Source organism: Eschrichtius robustus, chromosome 6 (assembly GCF_028021215.1).
Source record: "Eschrichtius robustus isolate mEscRob2 chromosome 6, mEscRob2.pri, whole genome shotgun sequence".
NCBI lineage: Eukaryota > Metazoa > Chordata > Mammalia > Artiodactyla > Eschrichtiidae > Eschrichtius > Eschrichtius robustus.
The window spans coordinates 16557451-16579028 of NC_090829.1; the positions used below are offsets into that span (position 1 = coordinate 16557451).

At 46.5% G+C, this 21578-nt stretch overlaps 1 protein-coding gene across 11 annotated transcripts in view; it reads left to right on the forward strand.

Annotated features, from left to right (window-relative positions):
* CEP63 (centrosomal protein 63) overlaps window positions 1–3124 on the forward strand; it is an 81596-nt gene extending 78472 nt beyond the window's left edge. For 10 of the 11 annotated variants that reach the window (XM_068545948.1, XM_068545952.1, XM_068545947.1 and 7 more), the window contains one exon: window positions 2725–3124. In XM_068545948.1, coding sequence (XP_068402049.1) covers window positions 2725–2758 — 34 coding nt within the window. In that variant the 3' untranslated portion in view covers window positions 2759–3124. Of the gene's footprint in view, window positions 1–647; window positions 928–2724 lie in introns of all 11 variants that reach the window. The other variant, XM_068545954.1, reaches the window with a different exon arrangement.
* Window positions 3125–21578: the final 18454 nt, after the last annotated feature.

Sequence of the window (21578 nt, forward strand, 5' to 3'; positions counted from 1 at the left end):
CAAGTAAAACTGTTAGGTTAAGAGGTGCGGGGGTTCTAAGCACTTTCATCGAGGCTTCTGGATGTAGGTGTAAATGGCAGCCTGTTCCACTGAGCCTCCTCATGCCGCCTCCCACCTCTCCAGCCCCACTTGCCCCATAAGAAGTAGAAGTTGGCTTTTTATAAAAAGCTTCTTTCGTATTTTTGGTCAACTAATGATGGACTGTTACCTAAGAAGTCAGCATTCAGTGAAAAACCACCTGGCTTCAGCTCGTACGGTACGGCTTACACATTTTCCTACCAGGAGCCTTTGCTGACACCCTCACCCCGACTCCCACCTCTTCCCCACATGAAGATAAGGGCCTTCTCTCTGCACAGTGCTTCCCTCTATCCTAAGCACCAACCACACGGGGTCACCCTGGCAGCTTGCTTATCTTCCTTGCTGTATTGTTAGTGTGTGGGGAGCAGGGGCCTGGCGGTGGGGATCGCGGATTGGGGCTGGAGTGACGGAAAGAACATCTGGTCGGAGCGGGCTGCTCATTTGGTAAATTACAGCCTTCTCCTTAGCCTGGTCCTGTGATTGTAAGTGAACTTCCAACAACAAGGATGTTTTAAAAGAGGAAAGTTGCTACAACGTTTATCTGTTTTATTTTCTAATCCGCTATCCAGGCCAACCAGTGGCCAGCGCAAGCATGACGGGATGAAGGCTGACCACTACAAAGCAGGTCTTCATTCTACGCAAGGACAAGCGTCGGATAGCGTAGAGCCTGTGTCCAGGGGCCTCAGCCCCCCGAGTCATCAAATCAGCCCTTGCTGCTCCACCAGCTCTCTGCCTTCTAACTTTCTGTGCAAAACTCACTCTCTGCCTTCAGTGCTAGATACAGATGAAACCAATTTTTCTGACACTGTCTCTGAAAGTATAAATGACCAGGAAGACTTTCTGTCTTCGGTATGGAGACTTGCTGAGCTTACTAGTTTATTAAGTTTATTTAGTTTGATTTTATTTTTTATTTTAAGGCAGAGCAGTATTCCCCCCCCCCACCCCTTACTGGTCTCTCTCTTAAGCAGCCTTTGTTATCCTCAATTATTTCTGTCTTAAGGTTTTGCTTGTGAAGACACTGTCGGCCACGACTACTTTTCAAAATGCATCTTATGAAATATAATATAAGTTATAGGTATTCATTTCTTTTTAGCCTGAATGGGAAATTCCATGCCTGCCTTTTTCAGAGAGGGTCAATTTTGTATTGGGATGATTGGTTCAAGGAATATCTCTGCCTGCCAAATAGTCCTGGGGCATAGACAGTGGGGAAGGAGAAAAGGAACGGTTGGAAAGGGAAAGAGGTGGGTAGAGGCGGGGGAAGGAGTCGCACCTGACGTGTCTAGGACATGGACTGGGTGCCACACAGTGGTGGCCCTGGTGACAGAGGCTGCCTTTCCACATGGACTGGCCCCTTGTTCCTTCCTGCAGCTGCTCTGAGGACTCCACTCCACCATCTTTTTTTTTACCTTCTGTGCGGAAGCACTCGCCTCTGGCCATTCATTCCCATCAACCTCCCGTGGTCCTGTACCTGTGAAAGTTCAATATTTTTGACTTTTTAATGTGCCATCAAGTCCATGGGAAGGTTTTCTTTTAGTTGTCAAAATACATGTAATATATGTAATTCTGAAATCCAAAAAAGTCCTGACAACTAACTTTCTTCCTAAGTTTGTCAGCAAAACTTATTTGGCACTGAAACCTGACCTGGCCTGAACTGAACTGATGTGATAGTATGTATAGACTTTATTGATCCCACTTAGCATTTTACTTCAGAAATATCAATGTGTTTGATTACGGGAGTTACCTCAGACCCCTCATGAGTCTGTATTTGCGAATTCATCTACTCACTAAACTGTTTGTAACCCCTGAGCAGTACTCATAAGCACTTCCACAGTCATTCGTGAACATGTGCAGAGGTGCACAAAATTTGAGTCACTGGACTTGGATGTTTCCAGCTGAGGTCAGTCAAGGTGGCACTTTGCCCTCTTGTTTCAGCTCTTGTGCTGAGTTGAGATACCCAGAGGATGGAGCCCCTGGGGGGCAGCACAGTGCAGTGCAAGAAGCTTGGATGCTGGCATTGAACAGAGTTTGAACCCCAACTCTGGCACCCTTTAGTGGGGTGGCCTCGAGCAGGTCACTAAACACTCTCAACCATGTTTTCTCCTTTGTAAAATAAAGAAAATAGAATCTGCTGGATGAGTTGTTTTTAGGAGTTAGGATTATAGTCTATGTGAAGTGTGTGTGTGTGTGTGTGTGTGTGTTTCCCATAAGAGCGGTGTTTCAGTATTCACTCATTCAGTGTTTGAGATGACTTTCATAGAAAATAACTACTGCAAATGAGGATTGACTGAATTTGGTACATGTGACCTTTCTAAAATCTAAATTCTGAAACCAGTGGTTTCAGGTAAGGCACTGTGGACTCAAATTTTGGAAGAAGGAAAGTATTGATTTTAACTGATATCTAATTTATTATAGGTAGATTTTCTATGCTTTAAAACGAAAGTAACATTCAGATTTTAAAAGTGTGTTTGAAATAATAGGCATTAAGTATATCTCTTCTAGGGTATAGAAGGATATACAAATGCTTTCAGAGGAAAGCATTTTTAAAAAAATCACCTTTTAATATTGCTAGTTAGAAAATATCATGAATAATGTGTCTTAGAAATATACTATTCAACTTATATATGTCAAAATGTGTTTCTCTTCTAGTGTCCCTTGCCTCTGTCTCCTCTTGGTTCAATAGCCACAAGATTTTTGGAAGAGGAGGAACTGAGGTCTCATCACATTCTAGAGCGCCTAGATGCCCATATTGAAGAACTTAAAAGAGAGAGTGAAAAGACAGTGAAACAATTCACAGCCCTAAAGTAGCCTCGTAAAAACTCACAAACTTGGAAATAAAAATAAACACCGAAGAGTTACTGTCATCCTGAAGTAGCGGCTCTTTGAAAGGCTGAACATATAGCAACCATAAAAATGAGATGTACTAATAAAGCTGCCATGAGGAGTCTGAGAAACTGATGTTAGCTCTAAGGTGTTTTCACTGCACTGGTTTGTTTGAAGGACTTTTTCCAGCAATAACTTGTAAATAAACCACTTTGCTAGACTTTTTCTCTATCGTAAAGTGATACTTTCTCACGCTGACTTAAATGTGAATAGCTGTAGACCAATTAAAGATTTTATGATTCGTGTTGAAAATAAAGTAACTATAGGAACTTCCTCTGAGCGCAGTAGCATTATATGTAGTGGAAGCATGGATTCCAGACTCAGAGCGATCCAGGTTGGTGTACTGGTTTTGCTTCTCATTAGGCAGCTGGGCTGGTAATGTGTGAGGTTGGGCCGAAGTGTGTAAAGGGGCTGAAGGACTTTGACAGGAAGGCTTCTCTTGCTCAAAACACAAGTGGAGGAGAGAGGTGGGGGTGGAGCCTGGGGCTGGGTTAGTGTGGGCGCCTGGGGACACACGTTGGAAATCTTGCTATCTGCATTTCTGAGGAGAGGTTTAAAGGGGAGACAGAGCTCTCAGGTGCAGGGGCATTTGAAGCCATGGAGAGCTGAGGAGGAGGAGGGCAAGGAGAGAGAAAGGCACAACTTAGAACTTGGTTGCCCTGAAGGACACCGGCACAAGAGCATCATGCAATTAGATCCAGCAGAGGCGCTGGAATGTGCAACTAGAGACCAGCAGGTGAGGTGTAGGGCTCTTGCCGCCCAAGGATGGGGCTCCTGTGATCTGACCCTCTCGGTGGATCTTTCCCATCAGCATGGAAACATCCTGTTATTTCTTCTTTCTTTAAAGCAAAACAAAACCTCGGTTCCATATCCTCCCTATCTACTGCTGCATACATTTGCTCCCCTTCACGCAGACATCTCTGGTGAGAACTGTCTGCAGTGACTGTTGCCATTGTCTTCTTAACCCTCTCCATCCCCACTTCCCTCCCTGCCATGAAACTGCTCTGCTGCTCTAGAGGTCGCCAGTGACCTCCTTAGTCCTGAGCATCATTTCACACACTTGGCCTCTCCCTCTTCCTCTCCTGGCTTCTCTGACCTGACACTCCTGCCCACTGGCCACTCCATCTCGTTCTACTCCTGTGGCTTTTCCTCTTCTAAAGGCCCCCCTAGGACTTCGATGTGGGTTTTCTCACTCAACATGCTCTTCCCTAGACTGTTCCATTCAACTTCAAGCCTTTAGTACCATCTGTAGGCCAGTGACCCCTGCATTCAGAGCTGATCTTGACCTCTCCCCAGAGCTGCTGCCTTACATATTGAACTGCTTATGGAATATCTTCACTTGAATGTCTGATAAGCATCTTAGGTTGAACATTTCCAAGAGAGAACTCTTGATTCTCCCTCTTGCTTAGATTCCGTGTCAGGACAGCATCATGTGTGCCGATTGCTAGGAGTTATACTTAATTCCTTCCTACCCACACATCTGTATCCAAGCCATCGGGAAGTCCTGTCTATGCTGCCGCCTATCTCAGGTCCAACCATTTCTCTTCTTCTCCACGGCTGCCAACCAGTCACTCACCTAGATTCTGGCAGTAGCCTCCTAATTGGTATGACGACTCCTACTCCTGACCCCACTAATTCATTCTCCACAGTGCCTCCAGAGATATCCTTTAGAAATGTAGGGCTTCCCTGGTGGCGCAGTGGTTGAGAATCTGCCTGCCAATGCAGGCGACACGGGTTCGAGCCCTGGTCTGGGAAGATCCCACATGCCGCGGAGCAACTAGGCCCGTGAGCCACAGCTACTGAGCCTGCGCGTCTGGAGCCTGTGCTCCGCAACAAGAGAGGCCACGATAGTGAGAGGCCCGCGCACCGCGATGAAGAGTGGTCCCCGCTTGCCGCAACTAGAGAAAGCCTTAGCACAGAAACGAAGACCCAACACAGCCAAAAATAAATAATAAATAAATAATAAATAGAAATGTAAATTAAACACCGTCAAGCCTTCAAAGGCTCCTTACTGCTCTCAGTTTAAATCTGAATTGCTTGTCATCGCCTACAAGGCACTCAGTACCCCGTGCCCGCTTCGGTCACCCACGGCATCATCGTCCTTCCCTCGTGCTCCAGCCATGCTGGCCTCCTTTCTGCCTCTCGAGTGCTGCCAGCTGTAACCTGTGAGGGTTGCTGTGCTTGCCATTTACCTGGAGTCCCTTTCTCTCACCGCGCCTGCCATAGGCGCTTTCTCCAAAGCCTCCCTGACTGCTGTCTCCAAAACCCGCTTCTCCCAGCTTCTCTCGCTCCCTGCCCTGAGTTATTTCCTTCATAGTACTCGCCACTCTGCAGTCATTTTGTTACTTGATTTACGTTTTTATTGTTTATTCTGCCTTTAGAATTAAGCTCCTTGAGGGGAAGGACTTGGCAGTCTGGTGGGGCCCTCATCTCTCCACACAAGCCCAGCACTTGGAGGTGCTCAGTTCAAAGAGCAGTGAATAAATGTCCTTCCTCAGAGGCAGCACATTTTCCCTTTGTGCCTGTGTACATGCCGTCTCTTCCCACACGCTCCACCCCCGCCCCCACCACCCCGTGCCCTTAGTACCTCGACTGGCAAGGCTTTCGTACATCCCAGGGGGAGTTCCTCCTCGTTTCTCACAGCGCCGAGCACCCTTGCTTCCTCTTCCATTTCTGTCTCTGCCACTGAACCGAAAACTCCTCAAAAGCAGGGGCCATCCTCAGTCAGCAGGCTGCCTAACACATAATAGATACTAAGCAAATACGAGGTGGATGAAAATCACCACCATTCTAGCTTTCATTGTACTGACCTCTAAAACGGGGATAATACTTCATGGGGTTGAGAGGATTTGCTGAAAAGATATTCTGAGAGCGCTTTGCAGACTCTGAAAATACTGTACCAGTGTGGACTGGTATGAGGAGATTCTGAGTTTCAGACTGTCCCAAGCTTCCACTTAGAATATGTAGGGTACAACCCCTGCTTCTGGAATGCTCCTAGTACTTGTTGACTAGGAGGAACAATGGCAGACTCTGTAGTCACTGGAAACACTTAAGGAATCATGAGGTGCTATGTATTTCCTTAAATTTATACTGTGTTGTTTAAAGTTGAAGTAGTTAATGATTGTCTGAATTTGTCAGAACATTTGATTGTAATTTCATCTCTCAACTTCATTCTTCAAAAAGATATGCCAAATATTAAAATGTGTCAAAATTAAATTTGAGTTAGTTTCTTCATATACGATACATTTTACAAAACCTCTCGGTGATCAGGGTGCCCAAATCAGCTGAAAAGATAAGGGTGCTGTTGTCTACTTTTGGGTTTTCAGATGATGTTTTGTTTGGTGAGTTATTCTTCTTGGCCTAGATTCTAGTGAAGTTGTGTTTAGATTTCTACACAGATTTTAGCTGAAGAAGACAAAGATGAGTTCCCACTATGGGATGGACACGACCTTTCCATGGAGCCTCATTTGATTTCAACAAGTCTAGGAGGCAGTGAGTGTCATTGTCCCATGTGACAGGGAGGATTTAAGTGGCTTGCCCAGGGTCCCAAAGCTCCAGCTCTTTCTAGCAGCGCCTGGGGATAGAGAGTGTGGACTCTGCAGGCACACAACCCTGTTCCTAATCCTAGCTCTGCCACTTATTAGCCCTGTGACCTTGGGCAAAATAATTAACCTCTCCATGACTTCATTTTCTCATCTGTAATGTAGGGGAAATAAAAATTGTACTTACCTCATAGGATTTGTGAAGATAAGTATTTGTAAAGCACTTAGAACAGTGCCAGGCCTAGTAAACATGAAAGTATCTTGTTGAATAGAAACAATACAATGCTATGTGTTTCTATTATGTCTGCTTAGCTGCAAAAAATTCTACCTTCCCTTTCATACACAGACATGTAACACCTGGTAAACTATAGGTGATGGTTGTCTGTTTGCAAAATATCCTTGAGTCCAGAACCTAAAATGTTACGCGTGAGAAAAATAACTACAAGATAAGCTCTACCTGTCACTGAGAATGTACATTAAGCAAACAGCTGTCATGCATGGTGTTTCATGAAGTGCACAACATGAGGTGCAGAATGGCAAGGTTAGAAAAAGAAATGTGTTGACTTGTTCTATAAACAGCTTGAAATAGTATACAAAAATGCTTTAAAAAGGAACTAACAGTGGGGTTGGGCCAAAGGACAGGTGAGGGCTATAAACGCTGGTCACAAACAAACAGCTAGTCCAGTCCAGCTGCCAGAGGCAGGCAGCAATGCTGCTCTGAGCTTCGTAAGGGCCAGAGTAGAGAAGAAAACATTATTACTTATTTATTTATTACTTACTTAAGTACATAATTAAATTATTGTTTATTAATTAATTATTACAAAATCAAAACACCATGGGCTCAGGAGAAGCAGTCTCTTCCTCAGTGTGTGTATGAGCCGTGGGAGCAGGACACAGCATTTTTTTTGTAACTGACTAATAAGAGGATCGGTACATCCTTACAGGGGGCTTCCGTGTGGACTGCTGGCATGAGGCTGAAGTGCAGTTCAGAGGAACTGGTTCTCAGAAGTCCCCAATGTGACGGTGAGAAGCTCTCATGGCCTGGCTTGATCAGTTAGAGCCTGAAGGGGAACAGTTAGAGGGATGATGGACTGCGGTCATCTATAAAAGCAATCTTCTATAAAAGCTCTTTCTCCACAGTGCGATTTTAGTAACTTTAACAACACGGTTCACTCTTTCTCTCTGTGGGAGCTTAGAATTTGGGAAACTTATGTTGCCCATTAAGGCCATGTTCAAATGATTTGACAATCCAATCAGAAGTAGGTTTATACTTCTCTTATGAAAAGAAGGAACCTAGTCGAGGCAAAGCTTGAATGGTGGGAAGTCCAGGAATTCCCTGATATTAAATGCAGGGAGAATATCCATAGTTCCCACCAGACTCTCAAAGATATCTGTGAGCCAAAAAGAGATTAAGAACCACAACTCTAGGGGCCGGAATTCTCCCAGAATGGTGTTCCGTTTCCTGAGGAGAGATACAAAATTGGAGGAGCCCAACAAATTCCTATTGGGGCTGAGTTTTAAAGTGCAGTTGAATAGTCATGAAAAATTCAAGCTTTTCAATAATAAAAAGACAAATAACCCAATTTAAAAGAGGGGAAAAGATCTGAATGAACATTTCTCTAAAGAAGTTATACAAATGGCTAATAAGCACATGAAAATATGCTCTACATCATTAGTCATCAGGGAAATGCAACTCAAAACCCTTCACACCCACTTGTAATAAAAAAAGATGGAAAATAACAAATGTTGATAAGGATGTGGAGAAATTGGAATACTCATACATTGCCGATGGGACTGTAAAATGGTTGTTACTTTGGAAAACAACTTGGCAGTTCCTCAACAAGTTAAATTTAGATTTACCATATTACCCAGCAATACCAAGCCTAGGTGTATACCCAAGATCAGTGAAAACATATGTCCAAAGGGTTGCACACGAATGTTCATAGCAACATTATTCATAATAGCCCCCAAATGGAAAAAACATAGATGTCTTAGATGGCGAATGGATAAACAAAACATGGTATATCTATATAATGGAATATTGTTTGGGAATAGAAAGGAATGAAGTACTGATGCTACAATACGGATGAAACCTGAAAGCATTACGCTAAGTGAAAGAAGCCAGTCACAAAAGAACACATATGTGTGATTCCATTTATTTGAAAAGTCCATGATATGCAAATCTGTAGAGACAGAAAGTAGTTGCTGGTTGCCTTGGGCTGGAGGGTATGGCAGGATTGGGGGTGAAGACTAAAGGGTAAGGGTTACTTTGGGGGTTATGAAAATGTTCAAAAATTTGATTGTGGTGATGGCTGCACAACTCTGAATATAGCACAACTCTGAATATAGCACAACTGAAAACCATTGAACTGTACACTTTAAATGGATGACTTATATGGCATGTGAATTATATCTTAATGAAGCTCTTTCCGAAAAAAGCCTCTGATGCACAGCAACACCTAAAAAAAGTCAAGTTTATATTCAGAAAACATTACAGCACATACAGCACATGCTATTCTAAAATTTCATATTTTCCGCGTTCACACTCGGGAGTAACAGTGGCACCCCTCTTTAGAGGGTGGTGATCAAGCTCTGTCTGAATAACTGCTTGTGCGGGGGCAAGATTACACACCGAGACACCGTGGGTAAGGGCTTTGCCGGGATCTGGGCCACCGAGGGCTCCTGCTCTCCCCGCAGTGGAGCGCAGGCTTGTGCTGCCGCTAGTGGGGCAGCTTCCAGGATGACTGAGGGCCCTGGCAGCAACGTCCGTGGTAATCAACCAGGCAGTTTCTTGGCCAAGTATATTGTCTGGAGGGGCTACGGGAATGCTCGGCGATCTCTCAGTGGTTAGAGGAGGGCTGTTTACAGAACGTTTCAGATGGAGTTCCAGACCACTGCTGGGAAGTGTGGGAATACGAGACTGTGCCCTAAGACTGCTTGGCCAGTCCCCAGTGTCTTTACAAGCGTGACAGCAAAACAGAGGAAGAAAAGCCAGGTATACACCATATACCCGCTCATTTCTTCAGCTAGGGGAAGAAGATCAGCTAAGACACCGGTCGACACCCCTGTGCCCGGTGCTGTTATGGACCCGCCACGAGCTCCGGGAGCTGCCCTGAGACCCGAAGCACTGGCCTGGGGAAGCGGCATGGGCCTCTCGCTGGGCCATCTCTTGGATGTGTCTTGCCCCTGATGTGTAATATGGACTAAAACAACTCACCAGTCTGAATCTTTCTGCAATCTAGGATGTGCATTTCAGATCCTCAGCCTAAAATTAAATGCCACAAACAAAGCGACAAGTGTTTTCTACCAGTTAGACCCTTCAGCCTTGGCTGAGCACAGCCCTTGCTCCCAGCAGGAGCATGTGTTACAACGTGCAGGTCCCCGTGTAACCCGACAGAGTGGTGGCTGAGGCAGGAGCCCTGTGGCTTCCCTAGTGATTCTCCTCTGGGCTGATGGGCGCCTCAGCCCAGCGTGGAACACTGGCAGCAGCCTGTTCATATTAATAAGAGTTGGACCGTGAGCAAAGGATGGGGAAGGTTCTAGACGGGTGATGTGTCCAACCTGCTACCTTCTGCATGAGCTACCGCTTGTGGACTAAGAAGGCATCCCTTGATCTCTTTAATTTGCTTCAAAAGTTTTAACACTAACACATGGTTTAGCAACACCACTCAATTCCAGTATATTCCCAGGTTAAGTCATTCCTTAAATCCACATTTCTCAAACTGTGTTCCAGAGACCTGAAATTTTTCAAAATGTTAATAAGAGCTCCTTAGAAATGTACCAAAGCAGAATGCGAAAGGCTGCATGTCATCCCCCCAGAGCGGGGATGGAATTGGGAGAGCTGCCTCTCTTCCTCCCACTGGCCACGACCCCTGCATCCCTCTCCCTGATGGCCTCCCCTGTGCTTTCCAAATCACTGGGAGCTGGGGGCCTTAGGCACTTAGAGGTTCTTAACATTTTGTGTGCCAGGGACTTCTTTGGCAGAGTGATGAAGCCTATGAACCCCTCAGAATAGTGACTAAGTCCACAAAATGAAATATATAATGTTAAAAAGAAAACCAATTACAATGACATTCATTTATCAAAACCTAAGAAAAAACAAATTTGTGATTAAAGTATGACATGCACCTCTTTATTAACTCATTAAATAACGAGACCCAGTGACAGGTCTATTGCCCACCATGTTTTGAAGCAGTGATGCATGAAGATACTATTTTGAGGTGTCTGCAACAACTGTAGTGAGAGGTGAAAATACCTGTGATTTCTCTTGGAATAAAGCCCCAGGTACTGCTAGCACTGCTGTAGTTTATGGCCAATATTCCTAATAGAATGGAAACTAAATTTCAGTTAGAGCTTATTGAGAATAAGGATGTCGAGTTTTCCCACTCAAGTTCATGGAGCCTTAAATTCTCTCCTTGGACCTCTTGGTAGGGGGTCCATGGACTCCAGGTTAAGAATTTAGAGGCTTAGAGCTTATTTATGCTTCACCTTGTCCCTGGTCAGTCTGGTTCTCTGTGAACATTCACTTGTGTAGTGGGGGCAGTATTTGTGCTTAGTGTCACCTGTGATTCTAAGAACTCAGTCTTTAAACGGATGAGATCACAAACCAATTTATGCAAGGGGAACCTTATTTTTTATTATTCGTGGACTGACTTTGGGCATCTTGGAGAACTAGTGTCATGCACTCGACAGCTCAGAGCATTCCCCTGAGTTACAGGGGACCCTGGGCTCTGGATGCTCTCAGCATTTAGGGCAGCCAGGTCAAGACTGGGATGGTCACAGCTCCTGGCCTGGGGCTCCTCAGAGGAAAGTTAGGTTTGGCCAAGCATCCCACAGTCCCTGTAGGTGACAAACCCAGTGGGTGACAAGTGGCATCTTGGGCTTGCTGCACATGATCAGGGAGAAGCTGGACCACTCGAACGTCTCCTCCAACCGAGCTGCAGAGGGTGCCGCCGTCAACTGTGGACAAGGAGCCCATGCAACACGGGGGTAGCTGGGGCTCTGTGCACCCAAGCAGAATTCTGTAGCCCAAGGGCAGCCACCCGGGGACTGCGGGGCAAGGGACAGGAGGTGGGTAGTTGGTGCAGGTGAGACAGGCTGGGACCTGGGAGCCTTTGCTGCAGTGCTTGCCCCTGGACACACCTATCCTCGAGCAACGGAGTACAAAGAACGGTAAGGGACTAAAAATAACTGCATGCATGTGCAGTCGGGGCAAATTATGAACAACAAAATACAAAAAGACCAAAAACCCACACAGCACCATCAAGGGGGTGGGCAGACTACCTAAGCCACCCCTCCGGCCCAACCCTTGGACCAAACCCTACGCTCACCCCATATAATTAACCAGCTCGCCGCACCCCCGCCCCTTAGGGATCGAGGAAGGGAAACTCTTACTTGTTCTTGCTCCCTCCTGCTGCAGCAGGGGCCCCAATAAAGCCTTGCCTGAATTTCTTGTCTGGCCTCTGATCAATTTCTATTGATTAAGGAGGCCAGGAACCCTGGTTGGTAGCACAGGGAGGCCAGTCGGAGTTCCTGTGGGTACAGCTCTAGATGGCGGTCCTGAATCTCTGTCTTCACAAAACAATCCAGTAGTCTCTGAATCTCAGGACATGCATTTTGGACCCTTGGCCTAAAATTAAATCCTACAAACAAAGCAAATGTTTTATCCAGCAATGGTCCGATAATCATAGTTCTCTGTTGTGTACCCTGCCGCCTCTCACCCCAAGCCAGCTACAAGATGACTACTCCAATGAGAAACAGAAGTTCCCTAAACTAGCGTTTCTCATAATTTAACAGTTGATTTAAAAATGCTTCATTGGATTCAAAATCTCTCCACAAATTACCAGAAACTTCAACAATAAATTTGTCAGTTAAAGAAGAGGAATTGCAATGGGTCTTTAAATACATTTTGTAGTGTGGTAGTTTTCAAATTAATGTTGTAAAGAAAATTATCACTACTTTGTAAAGTTTCTCATCAAGGTGTACTAGAAGGATTTTAAAGACACTGTTAGCTAAAAATATCTTAATTAGGAATTGTTTGTAACAATTTCCAGCATAAATCCTGATATAAAAAGTTAAGGTCATTAATCATACTTAAAAGCTTTTGCACAGCAAAGGAAACCATCAACCAAATAAATGAAAAGACAACTTACAGAAAGGGAGAAAATACTTGCAAATGATATGACCAACAAGGGGTTAACTTCCAAAATATACAAATAGCTCATACAACTCAATATCAAAAAAAACAAACAACCCAGTCAAAAAATGGGCAGAAGACCTAAACAGACATTTCTCCAAAGACATACAGATGGCCAACAGGCACATGAAAAGATACTCAACATTGCTAATTACTAGAGAAATGCAAATCAAAACCACAGTGAGGTATCACCTCACATTGGTCAGAATGGCCATCATCAAAAAGAATACAAATAAATGCTGGAGAGGGTGTGGAGAAAAGGGATCCCTCATACACTGTTGTTGGGAATGTAAATTGGTGCATCCACTGTGGAGAACAGTGTGGAGGTTCCTTAAAAAACTAAAAATAGAGCTACCATATGATCCAGCAATCCTACTCCTGGGCATATATCTGGAAAAGACAAAAACTCTAATTCCAAAAGATACATGCACCCCAATGTTCATTGCCAGCACTATTTACAATAGCCAAGACATGGAAGCAACCTAAGTGTCCATCAACAGATGAATGGATAAAGAAGATGTGGTACATATATACAATGGAATACTACTCAGCCATAAAAAAGAATGAAATAATGCCATTTGCAGTAACATGGAGGGACCTAGAGATTATCCTAGTAAGTCAGACAGGGAAAGACAAATATCATATGATATCACTTATATGTGAAATCTAAAAAATAATAATACATATGAATTTATTTACAAAACAGAAACAGACTCACAGACATAGAAAACAAACTTATGGTTACCAAAAGGGAAAGGGGACGGGAGAGGGATAAATTAGGAGTATGGGATTAACAGAAACAAACTATTACATATAAAATAGACAGGAAACAAGAATTTATTGTGTAACACAGGGAACAATATTCAATATTTTGTATTAACCTATAATGAAAAAAAATCTGAAAAAATATATATGTAACTGAATCATTTTGCTGTACACCTGAAACTAACACAATATTGTAAATCAACTATATTGCAATAAAAAAAGTTAAGGTCATGAAAGAAAGCTCAGGGTTTTCATTAAAAATTTTGAAAAGATCATATTGGAAGTGTTATATAAATTCAATGTCTTTCCTAATACTTGCATTTTATTTTTATCATCAAAATTACATATTGCAGAGAAAATGTAATGAATTTTGTCTCATATAGACACCCTTAAATCCTCTCCAGTTTACCCCAGAGGGTTGTGCAAATATTATTGTCTATGCTTTTCATGGGAAGTCTTCCCTTAAATGAGAAGGGGGCCTCGGTGGCGAGGGAGGGTTTGGCATGGGTGCATTGCAGACTACCCTTCCTCCTCTTCATTTTTGCCTGAGCTAAAATATTTCTGCAGTTAAAATGTGTTGTGATTAATAGTTAAACCTATGTGGGCTACTCAGATGACAGTTCCTCCATTTATTAATTCATTCATCAAATATTTAATCAAGCAAACTCCTCATCTTAGAAGCCTGAGCGCCTATGATTCCCTGAAGATGCTGGGGACACAGACCCCAGCTCTGTTCTTGCTCCCAGAACCTCTGACAAGTGTGCGTGACGGGTCTAGTAACACACCTGCGCCCTTAGCAATTTGCATCACCAATGCTTAAAGAAGGCCCCAGTGCCCAGGGGGATGGGCCGAGTGAAATGAGTCTGAGAGCAGAGAGGGAAACCTCAAAGCCGGGTCTCCACTTACCAGCTGTACGCCCTTGGGCAGTTTCTTCATATGCAGAATGTGGACTCTGATACTCGCTCAGTGAGGTTGTCGTGAGGCCAGGTGAGATGCTGAATAGGGAAGAGAATCAAAAAGCTGTTGATGGGGCCTCACAGGTAATATCCGTCACCGAAGGGGGCAGCTGTAGGAAAGCATCCACTCAGGGGCGGGCAGCTGACCCTGGCTTCAGGGTCTGGGAGATGGTCAGAGGGAGAGGGGTAGGAGGACCTGGGCAGCCAGTCCGTCCAAAGGGGGCGCTGCAACTCCCTTCCCTGTGGAGCTGTTCACAGGCTTCTCGGGGAAAAGTTGCCAGTCAGATTTTAAGGTAATTTTCCTGATTTTTAAATGGTGGCACCGATTAACACTGTGAAGTCTGAACAGTAAGGTTTGTAACCTCTACCCACACCAGTGTGGAGGTGATAAGGACGACCTGGGGCCAGGGTGCATCACCACAGCCAAGGCCTCCCCACCACCCCCCCAGTCAAGCCAATGTTTACAGAGCGAAACCGAGGTTTCAGTCCTGCATTAATGGCTCGCACAAGGCAGCTTTTGCTCAAACAGTGACCAGCGGCTAAGAGGCCATCTTTCCAGAAAGAAGCCCATTGCCTTCTTTTTAAAATGGGCTTTTAACACTCTTGTTGAGCTTTAAAAATGTCAAGCAAAGCTTTCACAGACAAAGTCGATTTCCTCCCAAGATCAGGTTCTCTCCACTGCGTTTCTCCTGGGAGGTGGGGAAGGGGATCTGAGGCTGATGAAACAGACACGAAAGGGTTCTCGGTGCCCAGGCTCATCCCAGTCCTGAGGGCAAGGTGATCACAAAAGATGGGGAGCAGCCTCCAGATGCCTACGGTATCTTGGCTACATTTAATTTTTTGTCATATAATGAAATGATCAATGTTAACTTTCAGATCCCCTTGGTGTTCACATACACACTAACACACATACAGACCGGCAGAGTGCTCACCAGACAATTTGTCATCCCGCAGTCATTTCTTTTACATAAACTTTCCTCGTCCTCCCTCATCACCGCTCTCTGTCCATATGGGAGCTGCCAGGGGCCCCTCACTCCTAACATCTGTTCTCCGTTAATCACGTGGCCCAATTCCTCTCGGCCATTCTCGGTGTGGCTGCCATCCTCCCCACCGTCCTCCCTGCCACCCTGGAGGGGGCGTCCTTGCCCAGTCCCCGCACAGCTGGGGCGGAATTATGTCTGATTCCTTGTGTCACGGAGGCATTCAGCCGTCCGCCCAGTGGAAACAGAGCAATCTCAGCACAAGCCTAAGGCGGCAGTTCCCCCGGGAAGAAGGGCACTCCTCCGGTCGATCGGTTGCCCTGATTGCTTTTTGGAGGTGAACACCAGGAGCACGCCCAGCCAGGTGGCAATCTTTGTGTCCTGTCAATCCACATTTCCCACCGGGGCAAAGGAGCTCGTCACCCAGCATATAGTTTTCAGTTAGTTGGGAGAAAGAAGATGACTCAACAGTCTTTTGGGTCAACAACGATGTAAATAAATCCAGTGATTTATAATTTCGTTTTTGAAAGGACAAACTGATGTTCACTTCAAACACGTACTGATTGCTTATTCTAAATGCAAGGTACCGTTTCATCATGAGATGGAATAACACACAAGTTCGGGGTGCTTCCTCCTTCCTGCAGCACTATGTCTGCGTGCGTGAAAGCGCTCCTTGCGGGAGGCTTGGGTGGTGACCTCCTGGAGCCCAGAGGTGGTCAGGACGCCTCCAGAGCAACAGCCTGGGGTCTATGGTGGGAGGTGACTTGTTGTCCGTCAGTGGGCAAAGTTGCTGGGAAGCCAGCGCTCACCCACTGGTCTGAATAATCTCCTGTATCATTTGGTCTTGGCTTGAGTTTGGCTGCCTTTCGGTCAGAATTGGCAAATAAGTGGTGCACCTCACCCTTCAGTCCAGTGTCTATGGATCACTAGGTAATCACAATACTCTTTCCTACTGAGCCCGATGTGACCTCAGAATCCTTTTTAACCCAGTGCTCCAGGCAGCAGGGACCAAACATGTGGAGAGCCGGTTTAAGTCCAGGTTTCCTTCTCATTCTCAAACCCTGTGACTCAGCTTTGCCACTGGATACACAAGGACCTTGAGGCACTTTGTCTCTTTTATGTCTCATCCTGCAGGCGCTCTCTTTAGAGGATCGGCCTTGGGGACAATGCTGCTCAAAGAACCAGGAGCTCTGAGTGTTCACTGGACCACTGCTTTCCGAGACATCAACCCTCCTGAAGATAGTCCTGAAAGTACTCAGGCTTTGTCAGTAAAAACTGTTTATGCTTTTTGGTCTTAAATAACAAAAGATGTGCCAGTTTTGCAGCTCTTTCCTAAGGTAACAGGTTTTCCTGGGGTTTTAGAAGCTTTCCTGTAGGAAGGTTTATTCGCTGGGCTTGTTTGTGTGGGACCGGCAGGTGCCTCCAAGGGTGTTTGTGTTCCTGAACGGAAGCACCAAGCTTAGGTTATAGAGCCTCCTTCAGACTGGGCCCTGGGGGAGAAGCTGGGGCAGGAAACATCATTAGATGAAGGAAAGGCAACTCCATAAGACTATTCATGGCCAGAGGGTCCCTGACCATCCTCTGCCATCACCCTTACCAGCAGGGGGACCACCTGCAGCCACCACCACTGCACCTGTCAGACGTCTCCCCTGGCTGTGGTGCTACCCACACGCTGTGGAGCTATCCTCCACACTGTCCCCTAGAGACGTCCTCAGCACCTTGCCTCTTCAGAGTCCAGGAAAAGGAGGAGGCTCTGGGATTTTACCTGCCTCCCTATTAAAACCAGGTTTTGTTTGAAGACCTGCATTTTCCACCAACACCTGACCAAATTATGCCTTCTCCAGAGGTGGCGAACTTCTGGAAGGTTTTCATGGACACCTTGTCTTAACCAACACACTAGTCCTGGTGCTCAAGTAAGAGGAAGCATGGAGAGTCACAGGGCAGGTGGAGGTTCATGTCATCAGAGGAAGCAAGCACACAGTGTCACTGGGAGATGAGGAGGGCCTGAATTATGGCAAAGGCCGCTCAAAGGAGCGCCCACGGCATTGGACTGTTCCCAATATGGAACACGGCAGAATGGACCAGATTTCCTCCCTGAAGGGGATGCTGGGGTTACTAGTGGCCACGATGAGTTTGACTTAGGGGATGGGGATGCATTTGTTGGGGGCCCAGGAGGAGGTGGAGGTAATCTGGGGGAGAGAAGTGACTTTGGTTCAGTATCTTTTGACTCAGGGATGCGGGTGGGACATCCAAGAGACGGCGTCCCAGTTGCCGCCTGAATTTTAGTTTTCTTTAGTTCTGCTCACAAAATCAGAGAGCCCCTGAACATCCTGTCAGGGGCTGTTGCTTCCCCTTTGGTCCCTCTGCTGGGTTTTCTCCAGCCCCTTGCCCTCAGGCAAGAGAGGAGCCAGCAGCGCAGTCTGCTGGGGGCTGCAGGGCAGGCTCTTAACCCAGCAGGGCCCTTCAGATGTTCCGTCACTGACAATCCCAGGCCTACCGCCTGCCAGCATCTGTTCACGGAGACACAGCATCACAAGCTCTCTGGACCGGAAGGGATTTTAGGGGTCATCCACTGCAGCCTCGGGGCTGGCATTTTCAAACTGGTCTAAGAATTTGAGAGTCCCCCCTTCTATTATGCGGAAACTGTGTCTTCTGACTTTCCCTTACCATGCTGTTAAAGAATATGGGTCACCGTGGGCCTCCTTTGTAAGGAGAAGCGTGCTGGGGCTTGTGTTTGTGGGTCTAGCAGTGAGGGGCGTGACAAGGCCAGATTTGGGAACACGAATTCTTTTTGTCCTTCACACGACAGCTGTGAGAATGGTCTCCATGGTTACGGCAGCTTCTTAGAGGTGTCTAGATTTTCGTTTTCTATATTTCCCTAAATGTCTAATTTATGAATAATCTGTTTAGGTAACCTGCTGGAAAGTTTCTGCAGGTATATGTATATCAAGGAATATATATTTATATGTATTCACAACAACAACAAAAAGTAGGCTGATAGGCATTTTTGGAGCATTTTTATTTTCTCCCACTAAAAACAGAAATTAGGATCGAATTAAAAAATTTCAACTTACACAAGATTCAATGAAATGAACACTGCCTTCATGTTCTTCAAAGGCACGTGAGCCGGAGAGGGGCTGGAGCTAACCTAATTATGTTTCCTTTAATGTGAAATAGCTGTTTGCCTGACATTCTATTTGCATCTCACCATCACATTCAAATAGCTGGGACATTGATTTTTTTTCCTAGCGTTCCCTTTGAACATGAAAGTGTTTTTTCCTGTTCTTTCCCCTCCTTGTGAGAACAGTGATAAGAATGGATCGATAATTACATTGTTGGATAAAAATGAATATAAATTTTATTGAAAAACAACACGAGCAACAATGTGGGGAAAGCATGCTCAACAGCCAGCGGCCCACACAACTCAATGCACACGTTATGAAAACTAATCACCTCTTCAGAGCTCCAACTACTCATCCAAATGAAAAGAAATGATCGACCTCAGATAAACTGACAGGGGACACAGATGCAGACAACCTCTGAATGCTTAGCCAACAGCAAAGGACGCGACCATACCATTGTGGTCCCCTGTTTGCTGTGGGTGATGGAGCGTATTTCAAGAATTAAACTGGTTTGGAAAGAACCTAGTCCTTCCAGTGAGCGTGGCATCAAAGACCCCAGACCACTGGGAAAACTCCTCTATTTTTCCCGTCCTTTAAGAAGAGGATTTCACAAACTTTCTTGGCAACTTGTCCCTCCTGCTTAACAACAGGAAATACTTTGTTATGTCTAGCCTAAATCTTTCATGCTTCAGTTAATCTATTTATTTCCTTTTAATCTCAGCAGGCTGTGAGGGGTTCGCCCTGGTGGGACAATGTAACATACGGGGAACACACAATGATCACAATCAGATTGAAAACGGAGTCCAGCTGTGCTGGTGGCGCTTCCGAAACAAGCTGAAAAGAAGTTAATTGCAGTTGTGTTTGTAGCCCATTTGCCCCATCCTACTCCCCCCACCCTCCACGACCTTCCATGCCCTTCTGGGGACTTGCAACAAAAGCTCTCTGAGTTCGATCAGTTCCAATCCTTCAATGGCGCAGGAATGAGTGTGGTGAAACTGTTCCATCCACTGCTACGGGATTTCCGGGCAAAATACTCCCCAATCCCATTACATTCACGTCGTCTCACCATGCCAGGCAGGCCCCAGTCTCGCCTCACAACTTGTGCGTGGCAACGACGTGCTCCATGTATACACGAGGAAGCGCTGAGAAGCCACGAGAAAGCACTCAGTGAATTTAACATAAACATCTCAGCTGCATTTTTCAAATTCTGTGTAAAAACCCCGGTGATAGATTCAGCCTCAAGGGGATTTGCAGCGCCCGCAGCTCCGCACATCGGGCACCAGGGGGCGCCAGTGCCATTCCGGTGGCCGCTGGAACGCCTCGACCGGGAAACAAAGATAGGGATTTGAATAAAAGACTTCGAAATGCAACCCCGAATTCTACCCTGAGCAGCATGCGTGTAAAAATTCATGAAGATTGGATTTCATTTCATGTATTTTTACTTTAGTGGGAAGAAATGCACGTGTCGTCTGACTGTGCCTACAGCTGTCTTTACAAGGGGCGGGGGCGCCTGGTTAAATGAGCAGGGAGGGCTGCTGACGCTCCCCAGCGCTTTGAGAGGCTGGGCCTCCGTCTCCGTCTAGGGACAGCTCCTATTTTTCTGGGTGGCATCCTTTGTGTGCTCTAGAATGTATAGATTAATTATACTGTTTTGTAAAGGATGCATGTTGTTCTCGGCAGGACCGGCAGCCAGCTCTGGGTCCCGGGAGGGACATGAGTCATAGAAGGCACTTATTATTTTGATGAAACACAGCATATTTCTTTCAGCCCATAAAATCAAAGGGGTGAGAAAAGGCTGTTTTCAGGGTGTAAAAACTCCCCTTGTTTCCCTGTTGTGGTGCACAGCGGTTCTGCGTCTGCGGCCTTTGTGCATTTTCCAGGCGTGAGTGACACGGTGCTGAATGCCTGGGTGGCAGAGCCTATCAGAGGATGGCTGGACACAGGCCAGGGCAGCTTGGCCCCCTACGGTGTACTGCCCTTGAGTTCCAGGGCCCCCCGCCTGGTGGAGGATGGGCACCCCGTAGTAACATCTCTCTGGACCGGGTCCATACTGGGTGACAGTGGGGATTTTCGGGGGACAGACCCTAGGGGGATGATGGACTGAAGTGTTAGGAGCCTGGAACTTGAAACAGGCCTGGGCAAGAGAGGCTGCCGCCACCCACCCTGAGCTCTGGGATGGCAAGGGCAGGGCCCCTTGGTTCCCTCTGTAGCCCCAGCATGAAAGGTCAACTGACGCCATACCTGGTGCTTATTAAGTGCTCCACGAACATTTGTTGAATATACAAATGTGAGGATGAAGGCACAGGAGGCTGTGAGGATCCCCGGGGGCCCTGGCTGTAGCTGAGCCCGGGCATTTGGAGCGACAGTGTGGGGAGGAGAGTGCTGGGCAGTGCTGGCTCTCAGGGGCTGAGGCACTGATAGGCAGGGGCTGCAGAGCTGGAGAAGCCAGGAGGGCAGGCGGAACCACCTCCAGTGTCTCCATGTGCTGGGATGGTGCTGCAGTGGCCACGCAGGGCCTCTTGGGGCCTCTCCATCCTTCCCTTCCTGCTGCCCTTGCTGGAGCCAGCCTTTCTGCTGTTGCCATGGCAACGTTGGCCCGAGGTGCTGCTAAGGGCCGGCTGGGCAGCGATGCTTCTCAGGCCTGAGCAAGTAAGGGGCTCTGGACTGTCCCTACGGAAGGCGGGCCCTGGGGGTCTCTCTTGTCTGAGAAAGGCAGGAAGGGGCATAGGATAGCGATCAGCACAGAAACTGCTCCCAGGACAGGTCCAGGTCCCCCCAGGTGTGGCTTTGGTGGTAGGGATCTTGGAGCTGGCAGGGCCCTGTTATCGTGGGGGCCCCTTGGCGCTGCGGCGTTCTCACTTCTTCACCCAAAGTCTTTATTTAGGGTTATCGTCAGGGCTCCCCAAGGGCCCAGCAAGCTCCTGGGGCTTCCTGTGAAGGGTGCAGGCTGGGGCCTGAGAGGGCCTGGAGGGGCCGAGTGAATTGCTCTTAGACAGAGTGGACTGAATTACTCCCTCTGAGAGCAGAGTCGGAGGTCTTACATCCTTAGACTCAGGTGG